This window comes from Microtus oregoni, unplaced genomic scaffold, assembly GCF_018167655.1.
Source record: "Microtus oregoni isolate MIOR12 unplaced genomic scaffold, Mior012 000121F_001, whole genome shotgun sequence".
Lineage (NCBI taxonomy): Eukaryota > Metazoa > Chordata > Mammalia > Rodentia > Cricetidae > Microtus > Microtus oregoni.
The window spans coordinates 201,524-221,214 of NW_024544751.1; the positions used below are offsets into that span (position 1 = coordinate 201,524).

A 19,691-nucleotide genomic window follows, 5' to 3' on the forward strand; every position below is an offset into this window, starting at 1 on the left:
TCCTTGCCTCCACAGCCTCTGGTTTATGTTTTGGCCCCTGTCCATCTTCCTTTTCTTGGTTTTGAGGTCAAGGACAAGGATTGGAGCACTTGCTGGGGCGTTGGCTCCTCTTCTTGCGAAACTCAAACTCATCTACGGTCCACACCGCTCCCTTCTCACTTTCCACGCGCACAAAGCACTTGTGCAAGCTCAGGTTGTGGCGGATGGCGTTCTGTGGAAAGGGGGGTCAGAACCCCGGGCAGGGATGGGGTGGACAGTCAGGCAGTGAGTTCAGCAGACCTCAGCACTGACCTGTCCCTTTCCCGCGTGTGTCGCCCAAGGTCACCCACCCTTGGAGCTGTCCCAGCCCCCACTGTAGGGAGGTGCTCACCTTCCAGGTGGCCGGGTGGTTTCGGAAGTAGGCAAACATGCGTGTGAACCAGTGGTAGATTTCATTGAGTGTTCTCTGCTTCTCTGGAGCTTCCAGGATGGCCTGGAAGTTGGAGTCAGGTGGAATGAGCAGGTTTCCTCAGAACTGTGCCTGAGGTGGGGGGGAGCCTACTCTAAGCTCTCTGCCTGGGATAGGTGTGTAGTTGTGGGTCAAGGGAGGGGAGGGAGAGGGAATGGGATGAGGCGTGGGGGCAAGGGTGAAGTTAGTAATGGGGTGGACAAAGGAAAGGATAGTCTCTAGTGTCACAATTTGGCTTGTACTGGCCTGGATTGTGGTAGTTTTTTGGTTCAGGGATAGATCTGGGGTGAAGCTATCAAGAAGGATCACATCTTTGGGCTTCTCAGAGCTGAAGTTTGTTAATGCAGGATTCCACTCTCGGTGCAGAGAGATGCAGCAGCATAGGAGACAAGTACCCCCACCCCCAGCTGTGAGGTCTAGGCTGCCCTGCTTACCCATCGGATGAGGGTGGCGTAGGTGAAAGGGGGCCTCATGTTATGGAACTTGAAATAGTCCATGTTGTGGAAGAACTCTGTCGAGGGTTTGGAATAGATCAGGCCCCGTGAGCTCCTCACACCTTGCCCTACCTTTGTCTCCACACTGAGTCCAAGGCCTGAAACCCTGCCATTAGCACCAAGGGTGGAGGGGGTGTCTGTGATCACACACAGGTACTGTTTGCGGAGTGCCTGCCCGGAGCTGACTCTTGGCACCACTCTTGCCCAAACAGCTCTCCCCAGATTAAAAAGAAGTCAGGTAGCTTGCGCATCAGTTCAAGTGGCACAGCCAACATGACACCAAAGAGTTATTGTCCCTGGTAAGTCCACAGCCCAGGCCTGGCAGGTGGGAATGGATTGGTTGGATGAATCTACTTGCTTCCCCTTGAGGCGAGGAAGAAGGGAGGGTTCTTTGGAATTAACTAGATCCCTCCCTCATGATGACTAAATGCCAAGGTGAGGCATGGCTCCAGTCCCCAAAAGACACAGGGCTGGAGCTATGCATTTGTAACCATTGGAGGATTCTCGGCCTAATTTATCAGGTGCATTTTCCTCCCAGATGCTGGTGGGGGTGTGAGGGGAATGGGGAGCTCCTTTGTGCTCCCCTGACACCAATGGGGTCATCGGACAGGGTGCAGAGTACACTGACCTGGAAAGGTGCTGTTTCCATGGCTTCCCCAGAGGTGCCTCCGCACTGCAAACAGGCTGTCAGAAGCCTCCCGGGGTCCGGACCAGGCTGGGAGAACACTGCCCTGCGCGCTGGTGGCTACAATGCAGCAAGAACTCTTGTCCATTGAGGCCTGGGTGGATTTGGGAGAGAATAGTGATTGAGAGGCTTAAGCTTTAAATTTCATTTTCTCCTTTTCAAAATTCTTTTGTATTTTTATTATTAAACTTATTTTTGGACAATTTTGCACATGTCTGCAATACATACAGAGCACTTTCACCCTGCTTCCTCCCCCTGTTGCTTCCCGTTTCCTCCCCACAAATCTTGCCCCTATTCATGTCTATTTATTTTGTTCAGAAATGATTATTATTAATTCTTAGAGATGGGGGTCTTACTATGTAGCCCTAGTTGGCCCAGAACTTACAGAAACTTACTTGCCTCTGCCTCCTGAGTGTACCCCCATGCCTTGTCTATTCATTTTATTTGTGTCTTACTAAATTATTTTTTCTGAGATAGTCTCACTATATATTTCTGGCTGGCCTTGTACCTTCCATCCTCTTCTCTCTACCTCTGGTGTTCTGGGATTATAAGTGGGTGTCACTACAAAGTGGCTGCTATTTTATTTTATATTTTGGTTTTTTGAAACAGGGTCTCTCTGTGTAGTCCTGGCTGTCCTGGGGCTCACTATGTAGACCAGGCTGCCCTCAAATTCACAAAAATCCACTTGCCTTTGCTTCCCAAGTTCTGGGCTTGAAGACATGTGCTACCACACTGGCTTTCCATTTTACTTTTAAAAATGTTTGCTTGGTTGTGTTTGTTTGTCCACCCATCTGTTTGTCTGCCTGCCCACCTGTCCATCCATCCATCCATCCATCCATCCATCCATCCATCCATCCATCCATCCATCCATCCATCCGTCTCTGTATCTATTTTTCTACTTACCTATGTACCTACCTATCTCTGTATCTATCTATCTATCTCTGTATCTATCTATCTATGTATTTATCTACATATCTATCTAATCTCTCTACCTATGCAGGGTCTCATGTTGTATAGTGCAGGCTAGTCTGCAATTTACTATGTTGCACAGGATGACCTCAAACTTGGGACACACTTGCCATATCAACCTCCCAAGTGCTGAGATTACTACCTAAGCCACTACTTAGTTTCCATTTTATTTTTATTTAAAAAAATTGTTTTTCTGAGGCAGGGCCTCATGTCACCCATGCTGACCTCTAGCTTATTCTGTATCATAGGATACAGAACTTGAACTCCTGATCCTTTGCCTCCACCTCTGGAGTGCTGGGACTATCGGTGTGAGTCATTATATCCTGCTTCCATTCTACTTTTATTTTAAATGAACAAAAATACTTTATGTGTATGGGCATTTTGTCTGCATGCATGTCTGCACCACATGCGTGCCTGGTGCCTGTGGAAGCCAGAAATGTGCACTGGATCCCAGTGGAACTGGAGTTAGAGAGAGTTGTGAACTGCTCCTGGAAGAGCAGCAAGTTCTCTTAATCCCTGATCCATCTCTCCAGTCCTCCAACCCCACTTTATTTTAAAATTTGCATTTACTCATTTGGTTCTATTTATATCTCGCTTGTCTCTATGTATGATGTATGTACATCTACATGTTTGGATGTGTGTAAGTGCTGGTGCATGTGTAGAGATCACAGAGCAAGCTTGGGTGTTAGTCCTAAGGTTTAGTCCTAAGGTGTTAGTCCTTGTTTGAGATAGGGTCTTTTGTATGCCTCTACTTATGCCAGGCTAGCCAGCCTGTGAGCTCTGAATTGCAGGATTCTCTTGTTTTTTAGACAGGGTTTCACTATGTAGACGGGTCTGACCTGAATTTATAGAGCTCTGACTGCCTCTGTCTCCTCGGTGCCGGGTGCTGGATTTAAAGGCCTGTGCTACCATGCACAGCATTTTAGGTAATTCTGTTTCCACCTAAGTGCAAGGGGATTGCAGACTTGAACTACTCTGCATCCGGTGTGGGTGCTAGGGTTCAACCTCAGAGCCTTTTACTTATATGGCAAGCACTTTTCCCATTGAACATTCTCCCCAACTCTGTTTATTTGGGGTTTTTTGTTTTGTTTTGTTTTTCAAGACAAGGTTTCTTTGTGTAGCCCTGGCTGTCCTGGAACTCACTCTGTAGACCAGGCTGGCCTTGAACTCACAAAGATCCACCTGCCACCCCCCTAGTGCTGGGATTAAAGGTGTGCGTCACCACCATCTGGCTATTTGTATTTTTTAAAAAAAAAAAAACTTTTATTCTTCTCTCATATATCATGCCCTCAGTTTCGCCCCCCTCCACTCCTCCCAGTCCCTTCCTCCACATCCCCTCTCCCCCAGATCAACCCCTCCTCTGTTTCTGATACAGTAAGACTGGGCACAAAGCCCTCATATCATAAATGTGGCAACCCAGCATCTTTTAGAGATGAGGTCTCTATGTTAGTCAGGCTGGTTTTGAGTTCAAGGCTTCAAGTGATTCTCCTTCAAGTAGCTAGAACTACAGATGCATACGGTGTGTCTAGTGAGGTCAGTGTTTTCAAGAAGGCCACCACCCTCTTGTCACTTGCAGGCTGTGGTGGACCTCCATAAAGGGGCAGTGGGCATTTTGTTTAGAGTATAGTAGTGTGCATGCTATGAAGCCATAGATGCTGGGGCTGGGGGTGAGCAGGGTCTGAATTGGGATCCCCTAGTATCCAACTGTGAATTTGGAAAAGTCCACTATGTCTTCTTGACCTCAGTGTCTTTATTTCGTTAGGATGACTGTGGTGGCTCCCTGCATTGTAGTATGGGAATGGAAAAAGTTCACATCGGCCAAGTGCCTGGGACTGGGCGTGTGATGTGTTTGCTCACACGGGACCTACAGTATCCAGTGTTCTGAGGTTATTATCTTTAAATTGGAGTGTAGGGCCCTCCGTTTTCTTTTCGCAGTGCTCCCTCTGAGTTTTGCCACTGGTGCATTGGGGTTACTGTCTGCCTTCTCTGTGTGCCTATTTATCATTGCTGGGAAAAGGCAGAACATGATGTTTTGGGGTCACAAGGTCAGAGGGTTTGTAAGCATATTGAGGAGGTGGCAATGGCCTGTACAGGCCGGGGCTTGCATATGAGAAGAGGTCATTTGGTCCTTAAGGGCCCCCAACAGTTGAGGTCTTCTGCCTCTGGACTTGGGGTACTCACCATAGCTGGAGCCTTTGACAGTGCCATCTTCCCAGCCAGGTGGGCCTGCATAGCACCCAGCTTCTCCTTTTCCAGCTCCAGCTGTGGGGATGTACACCAAAGTGAGGCCTCTACCTGGTCTTTCTTAGTCACCCCCTTGTCACCCCCTCCCTCCCTCAAGCCTTCCTTCCCCTTAACCACACCCTGCAGGCTTTACCTGCTGCTCCAGGGACTGCACCACTTCCCTCTGGAGGAGGCACTGCGCCTTGCCCTTCTCATCCAGGAGGTGATCTGCTTGGCAGTGCCTGAGCAAGGAGAAGGTTCCATGACCATGGGGGAGGCCTCCTGGCTTGCTGTACCAACTAGACCCTTTGGGAGATTTCTCTTTAGAGTCTCAGTTTCCCTGCACTCAACCACACCCCTGTCCGTCTCTTTCTACCACACAGACTACTTTAAACATCCACTCTTCGGCAACTACTGGCTTTCCAGCCTGAGCTCAGAAAGGCACCGAGAAGTAGGATGGCATTTCAGGTGGTGGGCACAGCCTACGCAAAGGCCTGGCCGTACAGGAAGTACATCATTGCCAAGAGCTAGGTATGATTAGTGAAAGACAGAAGGAGAAGAGGACAGATAGAAAGCCGAGGGGAAACAGCTACAGCTGTCGGGAAGAGCAGAAATTTGAGACTCAGTCATGTGTGTTGCATGAGGGAAAACAAGACAAAGCAGTTTGGTGTGCGGGTTCTGGAGCCTGGCCGCCTGGGTTCATATCCAACATTCATCACACAGGACCTTTGTTAGCTTAATTGACAATTCTGGTTGGCCTTAGTACCTTGGTGTATGAAATGGAGATAACTATCAGCATATACCTTTAGTATTATGTCTCATTCAAGTGAGGTAACCTGGGCCTAGAGAAGCCCAAGATCACAGAACCGGAGGGATAAAGTCTCAACCTTTACTACTTTGCATCCATCAGGAGGATTCTGAGTTGACATGCACGGCAGACCTCGGTTCAGATACCAGAAGCCCATGGTTAGTCAGCCTACTCACTTGAGAAACTCTTCTGGCTCCTCAAAGACCTTCTCACAACCAGGCCACTTGCAGACTCCGTTGGCCAGCAGTGGATAGGATCCTTGCGGTGCAGCCAAGGGGTTGCTGGGGATGGGGGAGTACAGGATATCAGCAGAGGGGTGGGCAGAGAGAGCGGGGTTCTTCCCAGCACTGGCAACTTACTTATCTTTCCTGGGTGTACCCGAGCGTGGGAAGGTGCAGAGTAGAGCTGGCTCCCTGGACACCCATTCCAGACTGGCTACATTGATCCCTGTGGGTAGAGATGGGGTACTTTGGGGGCAGCAGGCTAGGTTCTGTAGCTGGTCCCAGAAGGCCTCTACCTTCCTGGACCTTTGAACACTGACTCACAGGACTCTGCTGTTCCCACAGAGCAGAACTTCTGACAGAGCAGCCTAAAGATGGCCATTGGTAAGTAATGACATATTTACTAATGGCAGCCATTTGTGGTTGTTAGCATTCTACGTCTTCAAGGTTCTAAGCCTGACAGTTTTTGGAGGTTGAAGTTTTCATGACTCTTAAGACCCCTCTAGGCTGGAGAGATGGCTCAGTGGTTAAGAGCACTGACTGCTCTTCTGGGGGAACCAGGTTCAATTCCCAGCATCCAAATGACAGCTCACAACTGTCTGTAACTCCAGGATCCAACACACTCACAGAGACATACAGGCAAAACACCAATAAAATAAAAAAAAAATAATGGCCAGGCAGTGTTGGTGCATGCCTTTAATCCTAGCACTTGGGAGGCAAAGGCAGGTGGATCTCAGTGAGTTTAAGGCCAGCCTGGTCTACAAAGTGAGTTCCAGAACAGCCAGGACTGTTATATAAAGATACCCTGTCTCACCGGGCAGTGGTGGTGCACCTTTAATTCCAGCACTCGGGAGGCAGAGGCAGGCAGATCTCTGTGAGTTTGAGGCCAGCCTGGTCTACAAGAGCTAGTTCCAGGACAGGCTCCAAAGCTACAGATGAAACCCTGTCCCGAAAAACAAAAAACCAAACAAACAAAAAGATACCCTGTCTCAAGAAACCAAAAGAAAAAAAAGACCACCCCCTAGACCTCCATAGGACTGTAATTCAGAAAAGTTTATGTTATGTATGTTCAAAGATTCTGTGAAGCCATAGGGAGAAAGCTGAGATGTTTACCAGGTGGCAGGCCAGGCCGGGCCTTGAGGGAAAAGACTCCAGTGGCAGCAGAAGGTGGTGGGAGGCTGATCATGGCTGGGTTGTCCAGTGGGCGCACTTGTAGTACAGGGGTCTGAGCATGCGCATCCACAGTGGAGAGCTGACGAACATATGGACCATGGCTCAGCCTGGCTTGGGCTTTGCTTCACAGTTTTCCTGTTTATTCCCTCTTCCCAGCCTGCTCAGGTTCCATACCTGATGCATGAAGTGTGGTCTGTCCTGGAGAAGTGCCTGCAAGTGGGGTGAGGGGCCCAGTCGGGCCCCAGAGGGCGCCACCATGACGAGGGGTACTGTAGGCAGCTGGAAGGAGAAGACAGATGCCGTAAGATGCTAGCCCCGCCCATTTTCACAGTTCTGTGTCCCATTCATCAGCTCTTCACTGAAGTTCCACGTGGTAGGGACTGTTAACATATCCAGTTCATAATGTGGGATCGGAGGCTCATGGAGACATTATTCACCAATGTCAAACAGTTTAAAGTGATAGAGCTGGCCCCAACACTGTCACCTTATCTTACCTTTCTGGGCTTCAGCCATCTCCTCTTGTCACAGCAAAATGAGGACACAGGGCTATGCCCATGGGATCATAACAAGGTCTCCTTTTGGGACAAGGATTGGGAGGGTGGGGGAAGCCTAGATCTCTGAGGCCTGGGGAATGGGGATTTTTCTTGGCCCTATAACATCTGCATAAGTCAGACTTGCCTGGGACCCATAAACCACTTCCTGTGCCCCAGCCAGCGCCCCTCCTGCCACATGCCACAGTAAAGGTCGGCACCTATAGGCCCAGGTACCCCACCCTGCTTGCCCCATTCTGGGCCCCGGGCCTCACCTGCAGCTGTGATGGTGGCAGAGGGTTCAAGGAAGAAGCGTGGGCCCCACCTCTCAGGTCCCGGCCTTGGAAGGTTCCCCCAGGACCCCTGGTCCCTAGGAGTTCTGAGCCCTTGGGTGCAGTCTTCCAGCTTGGCAAGACTCCTGGGGATGGACCAAGGGCCAAGGAAGGGGCCACGGGCTTGGCTGGCCTGGGGTTGGGCATTGGGTTCTTTTCAGAGGCAGGCTGCAGGGACAACAGTGGAATGGAGTCACGTGCATTCCAGGGACGGTGTAAGATATTCATCCACTTGAACCATACAGGTAGCCTCTGATCTGAGCAGGTGTTGGCCAGGGTATGTCACAAAGGGCCCCATAACTATACCCCAAGCCATTACACACATACAGTCTACCCTGATATGTGTATGTGTATAAAACATAGATATATGTATATAGCCCCCACATGTACATGTCCAGCATACACCACACAACCCTGTTGTGAATGTGGGGCTATGGGGAGTCGGTTTGTGTCTGCACAGGCCACAGTCTCTGCCGATTCTGCTGGGGCTCATCTTAGATTCTCATTATTTTATTCCAGTGACTTGGGCATGAGCTCAAAAGATTCAGCTGGATGCCACGAGAGGGAAGGTTCCAGGGAGCTAGCGGTACTAGTGAGAAGTCTACTGCTGCTGTCAGCCTGGATAGTAGCAGAGGAGCTGGTAGGAAGTGGCTGGATACTCAGTCTCTTTTTAAGACAGCCAGGAAAAGTTGCTGGAAGCTTGGATGTCGGAGATGAGAGAAAGCATCAAGATGACGTCTAGGGTTTGGCATTAGCAGCTATCACACAGTGGGCATTACGAGAGATGGAGGATGGAGGAGCAGGGCTTGCAGTGATGTTAGTCAGATGTGGCTAGACGCAAAGGTAAGCATTTGATGCATGGGCAAACATGCAGGTAGGTAACTGAATTCAAGACTGCAGAGCTCAGGGCCACAGCGGGGCTTAGTTAGTCTTCTCTGGGCTTTTGTCCTGCATGGAGTTAGCATGGCAGGTGCCAAAAAAAAAAGAAGGGACAGGATTTCTTGATCCAGGGCCCTTGGGAGCTCCCCAAATTAGCCACATCCCTACGTGCCCCAATCTCTGCTCTTCAAGCTTGGAATTCATACACCATCGCTTTTTCCCTTAGCCATACCTCAGTCTTCTGTGTTCTCTTCAAACCCTACATGGTGACCCAGGCCCCGCTGGTGAGCCCCAGTAACTTACAGCCCCTGAGGGGCCTGGCTTTTGTTTTTCGGGATCTTACAGTTCTAGTCAGAGAGGCAACCAGATCTTCAAATGACTATATAATTCTACCCCCTTTTAATTAAAGGGATCCCGAGGTTCATAATTCTTAGTCTCTCCATAGCTTTGGACCTCTTTTTCTTTCTGGACAGGGTCTCATGTAGACTGGACTGACCTGGAACTCACTATATAGCCAGATTGTCCTTGAACTGTTTGCCTTTGTTTTCTAATTACTGGAATTACAAGTCACCATCCAGGCTGATGTCTCCACATCTTTCTCTAGAAAGTATGTATCCATGTCTACAGTTCATAGACTCCCAGCTCTATCTATCTGCGCATGTGTGTATGCCATCCTCTTGTCTACTGTACTACATGGGTATACAGCTTCTGAAAACAGCCAGGGGAGCACAGAAGTGTTCTGGAAGGCAATTGCTTCTTTGCTATCATGTTATGGGGATCGTCAGAACTGTGGCCCTGGAAGAGATTGGTTTGAGTTTAGTATGGAGGTATTAAAATTGTAGTGTCTCATGGATTAAAGATAGTAGTATAAGAACCAGGAGTCTGTGGAGGCTGAGAACACAGGCTTCATAGAACAGTGAGGAGAAGAGGAGCTGAAAGACCGAAGGAAGGCAGCCATGAGGTGATGCTTCTCCAAGAAAAAGAGCAGCAAAGAAAACAACCAGAAACTGGGAGAAGGGCAGGAAGAGATGACAGAAGGAGTCAACCCTGCTGACATCTTGACTTTGGCCTTCTAGCCTCAAAACTGCCACGATAAACTATGCTGTATAAGTCACCCAGTTTGTTTATTTATTTATTTATTTATTTTTTGGTTTTTCGAGACAGGGTTTCTCTGTGGCTTTGGAGCCTGTCCTGGAACTAGCTCTGTAGACCAGGCTGGTCTCGAACTCACAGAGATCCGCCTGCCTCTGCCTCCCGAGTGCTGGGATTAAAGGCGTGCGCCACCACCGCCCGGCTAGTCACCCAGTTTGTGATACTTCTTCACAGCAGTCCAAGCAAATGTGTATTAAGTTCCGTGAGTAGAATTTTCCACCATAGTGGCTTAGCCCTCATGGGTGGACCATGGTCACTTTCGAAGCAGTATGGATATTTGGCCAGAACTTATAAGAAATTTCCTCCCTAAACATTTCTGGAACTGGTATGACTCTGGGGAGCATCAGCACATTCTCAGAAAGGGCACTTAAATTGGATATGGTCTGTCTAGTGGTAGTAGGGACCTGGAGGGCTGGGCTGGCCAGCCAGCTTCCTGCACTGTCTGTTGGGGCGTCCCTTTTTGACTGTTTCTCAGAAGCTGCATGGAGGTTGTTTCTGGGACATAGAATATGTTTTCCTATCGGGGTCTACATCTGGGCCCTGTTGTCACAACCCCGACTTGGCCAGACTTTTCTGCCATTGACGTCATGGCGGCCGGATGCACCGGGCTTCATCGGCAACAAAGAGGAAGAGAAGGGGGCAGACAACCCACCCCACAGGTTTCGTTCCGAGAACTGACTGATCCATCCTGTAGCCGGATAGGCCCAGGGTGGGTGCAAGCGGATGTGGTAGGTGACGTCCATCTGGCCACCATGTAAACCCCAGGTTCTGTGGATCCTGTATTTCTTGGATGTCAGAGGGGCCCAAGGTTGAACACTTGGTAAGTGTTAGGCAGGCCTCATGGCTATTGGGAGCCGTTGGGTCTTCAAATGGTACAGTAACCGAAACCTGGAACCATAGGATCTCATTTCTTAGAGCCAATGGATTTCAGGATGTCAGGAACACAGACTTTGTAGGGTGCCTGGATTCACCTCCTCACCATGTGGAGCATTCTGAGTCCAAAGAAATGGGAGCCATGTAAAGGCCAGGAAGCCCAAAACTCTATAAGGCCTCTTGCTGGGCCTGGGATGCCAACAAGTTCTCCTCAGTTTCCTTCCCAATAAAGAAAGAGGATTAGAAGGACCCTCATGTGTCCTGATCTGCAGGCCAGGCTTTGCCCTCCTTTCTAGTTTGGGACAGTAACAAAGTTAGTACATATAAAATGCTGAGCAAAATGTCTGACTGGGAAATGGACACTTACATATGACTCCAGCCCCCCTCTCCTGGGACACTGCTCCCCAAATCATAACATCCTACCACAGATGGGAACACGAGGAAGACATTTGGCCTGGGATTCGTGGAAAGAGCACACCACCACGCTCTTTGGCAAAACCTCAGAATAGTGGTCCCCAGGACCCAGCACCAACTCTGAGGACACAACGCTCCTGATACTCCTCCATCATTGCTAGTCTCTGGTTGGCTAGGGCTTCCAACTGACTCACTGGCCCAGGGTTTGTGAGGCCTGGCCCCATGCCATGATTATGGACCATCTTGCTCAAATCTGGCTCCAACTTGTGAGAAGGCAGAAGAGGGACTGGCACTTACTGATAACTGCTTCCTGGGTACCAAGGGATAAACTGAGGCCACAGTGGGGGATGGCCAGAGGCACGGTCCCACTGAGATTTCTGAGATCGGAGCTTGTGTTTAACTGATACAACATCTCTGTGAGGCCTGGGAAGAATATGGGATGGAGGAAGGCCAGGGTCTTTCTGGCCTGTGTCTGGGGTAAATCATACATACATAATACACACATCCATCCAGCCTGTGTATGCACGTGCACATGTGTGTATGAATAAAGACATGGGGAAACAGAAATGGAGGAAGCTACAGGTATAGAGAGAGATAGACACAGAGACATGAGATGGAACAGAAATAGATCGCAGAGAGAGACAATGAGAGCTATGAGAAATACTGACAGAGAAATAACGAGAAAAAGTGAAAGAGATAAAGAGGGGATTGACCCAAATGATCACTGGCCTCTGGCTGGAGGACTAATGCCCCTAGGTGCCAGAGACATCCATGGCTGGTATTGAATTGTTTTGCAAAGCAACATCAGAAAAATATTGCCCTTGTACAACAGATAGTAAGGATCAGAGCAGAGTTAAAAGCGTTGGCATAGGTCTGCATAGAGACGATGGGATTTGCAATGAATGTAACATTTCAACATGAGGAATAGTGCAGGCGAGATTACTAAATGCTTCTGAGACAATCAGGAGAAGATCAAGTGACTGGGTTGAATGATCAGACTACTTTCCCACCAGTACCTCTGCCCACTTGAAATGTCACCATTATCACCTGCTCTAGAATAATTTCCAGACCCACTGAAGACAACTGTTTTAATGTCTGTCATTGTGTATTCCGCAATCCTCAGAAAGCTCCTCTGAGGTAGGTATTATTATACCCCCCACAGTGCATACAAGGAAATGGAGGGACAGAGAGGTTAAGTGCTGGTTCACATTCACACAGATGACTTGAGGTGAGGCTACATTGTTCCAGACAGTCTGGCTCCAGTACCCACACTTGTGAAAATGGAAAAAATGAAGCCATAAAGGAGACTGGAAGCCAGTATGGGGTGAACAGTTATTTCATTTTCAAGTGACAAAAGACTTTTAAACACAAAGCCATAGAAGCCACATGAGAAAAGAGTAATCTGAATACATAAAGCACGTGCATTACAAAGCACAATAAATAGAAAAAAGCAAATGATAGGGTATGGTGGCCTGTGCCTTTAATCGCAGCACTCGGGAGGCAGAGGCAGATGGATGATCTCTGAGTGAGGTCAGCCTGGTCTACACAGTGAGTTCTAGGCCAGCCAGGGCTATAGAGTGGGACCCTCTTTCAAAACAAAAACACAAAAGTACACAAATGGAGCTGGAGAGATGGCCCAGTGGTTAAGAGCACTGAATGTTCTTCCAGAGGTGGCTTCAATCCCCAGCATCCATGTGGCAACTCACAACTATCTGTTAACTCTAGTCCCATGGGGTCCCACACCCTATTCTGGCCTCTGTGGGCACCAGGCATGCATATGGTGCACATGCAGGCAATACAGGCATACCCATAAAATAAATAAAATGAAAATACATATATCCACAAATGATGAATTTGGAGCAAATGTTTGCTATGACGTATAGCCAATAGAAAGTTATTGTCCTTTCCAAATTAAGATCTGTAGGAAAAAAATCTTGTTACTCTATTAGGGGTGGGAACATGCTCATACAACTCTTCTCTACAAAGCACAAATGGCCAATCATCATTAAAAGTCACCAAAGAATGTAAAATTTGACAATATAGCAATTTTTACTTATGATGGTAAGGGATTAGAAATGGTAACAGCCACCTAAGGTTAGCTTGCATAGAAACAATAGAAAACAAGGCAGCACTTTGGAAATGCAATTTGCGGAGAGAACAACAACAAAAAGTCTTAAAAATGCACAGCCTTCTTCCCCAGCTACTCCATCTTCAGGGTCCAAGGGGTCTGTTGTGCGTCTTCGTAATTAGATGAAACCTGAATGTCCAACCATCAGCACTCAGTTCAGGCAATTCAGAGTGTGGTGTGAGGACAGTCAGGGCAGACATAAAAGATCACATGTTCATTTTTTAAAGTATGCTACAAAAATGGTATTGATTGAATAAAGCAGGAACAAACCCCACATACAGCATGATTCTAATTTGTTTAAAAATACGAACAGTTCACAGTGAGAACTTACCATATACCAGTCACTCACAGGGCCACACGACTAAGCCTGGAGACACGAGTTCACCCTAGTCCTGAACTGTCTGTCCTCCACGGACATGCATTCTGGTCACAGTCACACAGTCCTTTGCTAAACCATGGTTGACCGTGCTGTGAAGTGCCTTTGTCGAGGGTGTCCTCTTGTGTGACACAAGCAAAAGAGCAATCACATGCTAAGACCGACCTGCCTGCTCACAATCCTCCTTTTGGGAAATGGAGCCCTCGAGCAATTATTAGTAAGTGCCAGTGGTGCACACCTCTGTGCTGGGTGGAAAAGCAGGTGAAGTAGGTGAGGAGAGAGAGAGAGAGAGAGAGAGAGAGAGAGAGAGAGAGAGAGAGAGAGAGAGAGAGAGAGAGAGAGAGAGAGGTGGGATACAGCTACTCAGGATGGAAGGGACAGGGAATATAGGCAGAGCCTTGGAAAGACATGGACAGAGAGTGGGCATTCAAGGGAGAAAGAAAGGGACAGACAAGGAAACAGAGTGAGACAGGAAAAGAAGTGGGGCATTAAGAGCAAAGAAACGAGATGCAGTTCAAGTTTCTAGTTCCAGCTGGACAACACTTCAAGTTCCCGAAGCTTTGGCATTCATAGAGACCGGCGGTTGATTAGCATCTTTAAAAAAATCCTGTCCATCTGTGTATCAAACAATCAGTTTTCTTCTTTATGCCCCCAGCTAAGGACTGACTGCGCCACCTCTCTGGCACTTCCGATAAATAGCATTAGTTTCAAAAGTCCTTACCTGGAGTTCACAGTGGCTGGGTGTTCCCAGCTGGACTCGAGGGCTCCTGACCCGCAGCTGCTCTCTCCCTGCTACTTTCTCCAGCAGAGCTGTGTCTGGTGGGGGAGAGCAGGGACACTCACCTTGGTGCAATGGACTGACAGAGAAGGATCAGCCTGGCTTGTGGGAAACTGCCACATTATCAAAAACAACTTTGCTTTTATACCGAGAAGAAAAACCACGGCGTGGAAGCCGCAGACCTCTCTCTTCTAATAATCCATTTTTTTTTTGATGAGTGTGTGTGCTGATAATCACAGGGGGGGGGGGGTTCTCATAGTTTTTTTTTTCTCTCTCTCTCGCTTTGTTTATTCTTTTCTTATGAGACTTAAACGGAAATTTTGAAATTTTGGGTTTTTTCTTTGCCCTTTACAAGTCATCTGAAAATATGATTTCTTCCCCTCACGACAGAGGTAAAAGGTATCAATGAGATAACAGGGCTCATGAGAAACCACAATTTCTTAAACAAAAGTGTGTAGAGTCAGAAAAAAAAGGAAAATAACTCAAAACCCAAAGGCATCCCGAGATAGGTAGAGACACCATTCTGTGCACGGGAGGATGCTTGAGGACCACTGGGTTGAAAAGAAGACGGGATCTGAAGCCCAGCATTTGGATGGGAAACACCAAAGAAAGAGATGGACCCAGTGCTTGGTTTCCACAGGCTTTGTCCTGCCTCAGGCCTCCGTTTTTCCTCAGGTAGAATGGTCCCCATCATTCATGTCACCAAAGGTTGGGAGATCTGGACACTTTTGTAGCCTTTCTTTCCATAGAAGACAAGAGGCGTGCAATGCAGTTCATGGAGAAAGAAAGTGGGGTGTACTACCACAAATTCACAGAATCAACAAGTCTCAGAATCACTGGCTCCTAGAATCTGCTGAGAGTCTCCCCGTGAGGAGGAAAGGATCTCCACATTGATGTTTATGTGTGAGCGCTCTGACCCACCAGCCACCCACCTGCAAACAGCCCCAAAGGCCCCATACTAATGCATCCAACTTCACAACAAAGGGCTAGGGGAAGAAAGTCACTTTGCTTAACTTGAACAAGGCATCTGGTTCCATCCTCAGTATCACAAAAACGAGATTAAGAACAATTAAGAACAATACACAAGGTAGCCCAAGGTTCCCGTCCTGTCAGGAACAATATAGCCATAGCCTGATGATTCTGAACCCCCCCCCCCCAAGCCTCGGTGACATTCTACTTTGAAAAGCTCCAGTTTCACCCAGTTTAGTAACACACGCCAGTAATCCCAGTATCCAGGAGGCTGAGGCAGAAGGATCAAGAGTTTAAGGCTGCCTGGGGCTATAAAGCCATATTCTGTCTCAAAACCTAAACAACAAAAGGAAAGCAAAGCTACAGTTTGCAAAGATTTAAGGATTCTAAGTAACTGTCATACTTTTGGTAGCCAACATTTATGTAGAATTTTCCACATTCCAGCCACAGAGCTGAACATTTCCCCAAACAATACGCTCCCTTTGGGGTCCATTTCATCATTACTGTATTGCTATTATACCGAGAAGGAAAATGGAGGTGCAACTTGCCCAGGATCACAAAGATGGAAAATAGGGATCCTTATCACTGAATTCTGAAGTGCCCAGTTTTCCTGAAGCCAACAGTGTCGGGTTTAATTTCTAGGATTCGGTGGCAGGGAAGTTCTGGGATTTGGAGATTTCTGGAGCTCGATGCTTGTGAGCACTTAAGGTTTTTCTACAAGGTTTTGGCAGCTGCATTTCCTCACTTTGGCACAGATCTGCTCCTTCCAACCACCGCTTGACACAGATCAGTCTCTACAGATTTCTCCTGACAAGGCACAGTCAAGGTCAAGAATTCCAGCTTTTGATGCCCCGGCACCCTGCAGAGCTCAGAGTTCCAGCTGTCCAGCTGCACGCCCACCGCGACCTCTTTGCAAGACTGACTTCAGGCCTGAGGAAGAGAAAGTAGAAATATGTTTTTTATTCACATACTTAATCTAGTGGCCAATACCCACTCCCTTTACCGGTTTCTTTCTTTGCCCCCTTTTTCCTTATCCCCTATCTTCTAAGGTCCACCCCCCCACACACACAAAGAGAGTGACTTTTCTCAACCTACCTCACCTTTTTAGAAAAGACAAGCGTGGAACTGATGGCCTGGCTTTGTAAAGACAAAAGGGGAAAAAAGCGAATAGAAAAAAAAGAAGACCTAAAAATATCAGCCAACAACAACAACAACTATTGAAAAAAAAAAAAACCCTCAACCCTCCCTACCATTATCTCAAAGCAAAACTTTCACTGGTTGGGGCTTCTAGGTTGGTGGGACATATCTAAGACCAAACATGGCCTGTGTGGTGGTTGGAAGCCGAGGGAGGTACCAAGGTGAGAGGGAGGTACGGAGGTGGGATGAGGTCCTCTTTCTTACTTTGGAGGTCTGCAGAGATCCTAGGAGCTTAACAGATGTGGCTGTGTGGGGGAGGGGGCAGGGGAGGGGTGAAGCACATACCTAACAGGGAGTCCTAGGCAGCTGACTGTAGGTGTACCCCAAGGTTAATGATCCCTACTCCTTGTGTACTTGAACCCGAATAGTCCCTGTATCTTCTATATGACTGAGACAGTTCCAGTTCCCCACCCTAGCACCTGTCTCTTTCTGGAACAGGTGCTTGCTTTCTCAGGGTTCATGGTGTGGTCTGCATCCTCCTTTATATCCCTGTGACCATCTCCCCCTTACTGCCACTCCGTGAGAAAGACTGGACAGAGAGGTTGCAGGAGAAGTGAATGAGGATTAGTAGTGACACAGATTCCCAGGAGGCTACATGAGTGGGCCTTGGCTGCGGGAGGGTTGAGGTTATTGAAGCTGAAAGCCAGGATCTTTGCAGAAAAAGGGTTGGGGGTCAGGTTATCAGAGGGCAGAATCTCCTCTCCACCTTAACTGTATCTGCCCATGTAGGATGCTGGGGAAGAGAATCTGGAGGGCTGAGGGTTGAAGATGAATGGGTAGAACTGAACAGGTCAGGGAAAGTCCCCAGGGAAAGGGATCTTTGATACAGACCCCGCACAGGTGAGGAAGAGAGCCATGGAGAGACCCGCAGAAATGGAGGGAAGGGCCAATGTGGATTGCACGACCTGAGGTGAGTGTACTGGATTTGGGCAGCGTCAGGAAGGAGTCTGGTGTGGTTGAAGTGAGCGAAAGCAAGAGGAGCAGGAGGTAAGGTCAAAGGTTATGCCTTTTACAACATGGTGAAGGTTTGGCTTTTTCTCTAAGTCGGGAGGAAGCCGTGGGAGTGTTGGGAGCAGAGGAGGGACATCACTGTCAGTATTTAAGAGGATACCTTAGATTTCCGAGTGTGGAATAAGGGTGTAGGCACATGGGGCATAGAGCAAGAAGGAGGAGGCTACTACAGTAGCCCAGGTGACTGGCACTGGTGTTGGTTCTATTGGTAGACTGGTAGTGAAAAGACAGATTTGGCATTTTAAAAAATGGTGCTAGAGATGGGGGCCCATACATTTGCCAGGAAGTGATTTATCACTGAGCTGCACCTAACCATTCTTTAAAAGACAAGGTCACACTTGTAGCCTAGGCTGGCCTTGAATTCAGAGATCCTCCTGCCTCAGCCTCCTGAGTGTTGAAATTACAAGTATGCATCACCATATACTGCTTGGGAAATGCTTTGGATAGATAACCAAAAGGATTTGCTAAATAATGAGACTCAAAAGCAAGACCAGGGCACACACAGCTGATGCCTAAAAAATGGGCAGCTAGGATGGAGTCCTCAGATTATTTGTCACCTTCAACTTTCAGGTGGGAAAAAAAAGCTCTACCTTGTTTAAACCTTCATCATTTCATTATCCTTCTGCTACTTGTAGCTGAACATATTCCTTTCATGACTCTGGACACAGACTGGAGGAGCAGAGAGACTACAAGGGGCCGAGGGATGGCCTTCCTGTTACGGTTATTGTGAAGGCTAGAGAAAAGCATTCCCTGAAGCCGGCACAAGGCAGACAGTAAGTCCTAATAAGCAAGATGGAAAGGATGACGTGTGAATGAACATGCTAGCAGAATCTATTCCATCCCCATAGGAATGAGATGTCAAAGGGAGAATGAAAGAACTAGATGAGACAGCACTCTGGGCAGAGGAGATGGTCTCCGCAGAGATGGGGAAAAAAGTGGGGAGAGGAAGCCACTGTGGGGTGTAAAGTGTCAAAATGAGCAAGAAGGGCAGCATTAGCCTGACTCTATCCACTGGTCGCATACTGTCAGGGCCAATGTCTACTGAGTGCAAGTTAGAAAACGCTAATCCTTCAAAGACTTCTATTTCCTATGTTGTGATTGATTTTTTTCCAATGGTTCCAAGTTGGGAACTTTAAGGAACAATCAAGAGCGGTTTGGGCTAGTTGCCCTGCTCACAAAAAGGCTGGGAGGTATTTGTGTGTGTGTGTGGGGTGGGGAGTGCGGGACACATCCAGGGACTGATGGCAGAGCTGTTTTGTGTGTGTGTGTGTGTGGGGGGGGTGAAGGACACATCCAGGGACTGATGGCAAAGCTGTTTTGTGTGTTGTGTGTGGGGGGGGTGAAGGACACATCCAGGGACTGATGGCAGAGCTGTTTTGTGTGTGTGTGTGGGGGGGGGGGTGAAGGACACATCCAGGGACTGATGGCAGAGCTGTTTTGTGTGTGTGTGTGGGGGGGGGGGGTGAAGGACACATCCAGGGACTGATGGCAGAGCTGTTTTGTGTGTGTGTGTGGGGGGGGGTGAAGGACACATCCAGGGACTGATGGCAGAGCTGTTTTGTGTGTGTGTGTGGGGGGGGGTGAAGGACACATCCAGGGACTGATGGCAGAGCTGTTTTGTGTGTGTGTGTGTGTGGGGGTGAAGGACACATCCAGGGACTGATGGCAGAGCTGTTTTGTGTGTGTGTGTGGGGGGGGTGCGGGACACATCCAGGGACTGATGGCAGAGCTGTTTTGTGTGTGTGTGTGTGTGGGGGTGAAGGACACATCCAGGGACTGATGGCAGAGCTGTTTTGTGTGTGTGTGTGTGGGGGGGTGCGGGACACATCCAGGGACTGATGGCAGAGCTGTTTTGTGTGTGTGTGGGGGGGGGGGGTGCGGGACACATCCAGGGACTGATGGCAGAGCTGTTTTGTGTGTGTGTGTGTGGGGGGGTGAAGGACACATCCAGGGACTGATGGCAGAGCTGTTTTGTGTGTGTGTGTGTGGGGGGGTGCGGGACACATCCAGGGACTGATGGCAGAGCTGTTT

At 48.4% G+C, this 19,691-nt stretch overlaps 1 protein-coding gene across 1 annotated transcript; it reads right to left on the reverse strand.

The window, feature by feature from the left end:
* Positions 1-67: 67 nt before the first annotated feature.
* Positions 68-14,606, reverse strand: Foxp3 (forkhead box P3). The gene is made up of 12 exons (XM_041646152.1): positions 14,427-14,606; positions 7,827-8,051; positions 7,196-7,300; positions 6,962-7,100; positions 5,987-6,074; positions 5,804-5,908; positions 4,974-5,061; positions 4,778-4,858; positions 1,571-1,721; positions 883-959; positions 371-472; positions 68-211 (listed from the first exon to the last, which is right to left on the reverse strand). The coding sequence occupies exons 2-12, from the start codon at positions 8,028-8,030 to the stop codon at positions 68-70; spliced, it is 1,284 nt and encodes a 427-aa protein (XP_041502086.1). The 5' UTR covers positions 8,031-8,051; positions 14,427-14,606.
* Positions 14,607-19,691: the final 5,085 nt, after the last annotated feature.

Excerpts from the sequence above, each read along its gene's own strand:
- Foxp3 (XM_041646152.1), bottom strand. The coding sequence starts at position 8,030 with ATGCCCAACCCCAGGCCAGCCAAGCCCGTGGCCCCTTCCTTGGCCCTT. Across the intron at positions 5,909-5,986 it reads GGTACACCCAGGAAAGATAA|CAACCCCTTGGCTGCACCGC; the intron begins GTAAGTTGCCAG and ends CCCCATCCCCAG. Across the intron at positions 4,859-4,973 it reads TGCAGTCCCTGGAGCAGCAG|CTGGAGCTGGAAAAGGAGAA; the intron begins GTAAAGCCTGCA and ends ACATCCCCACAG.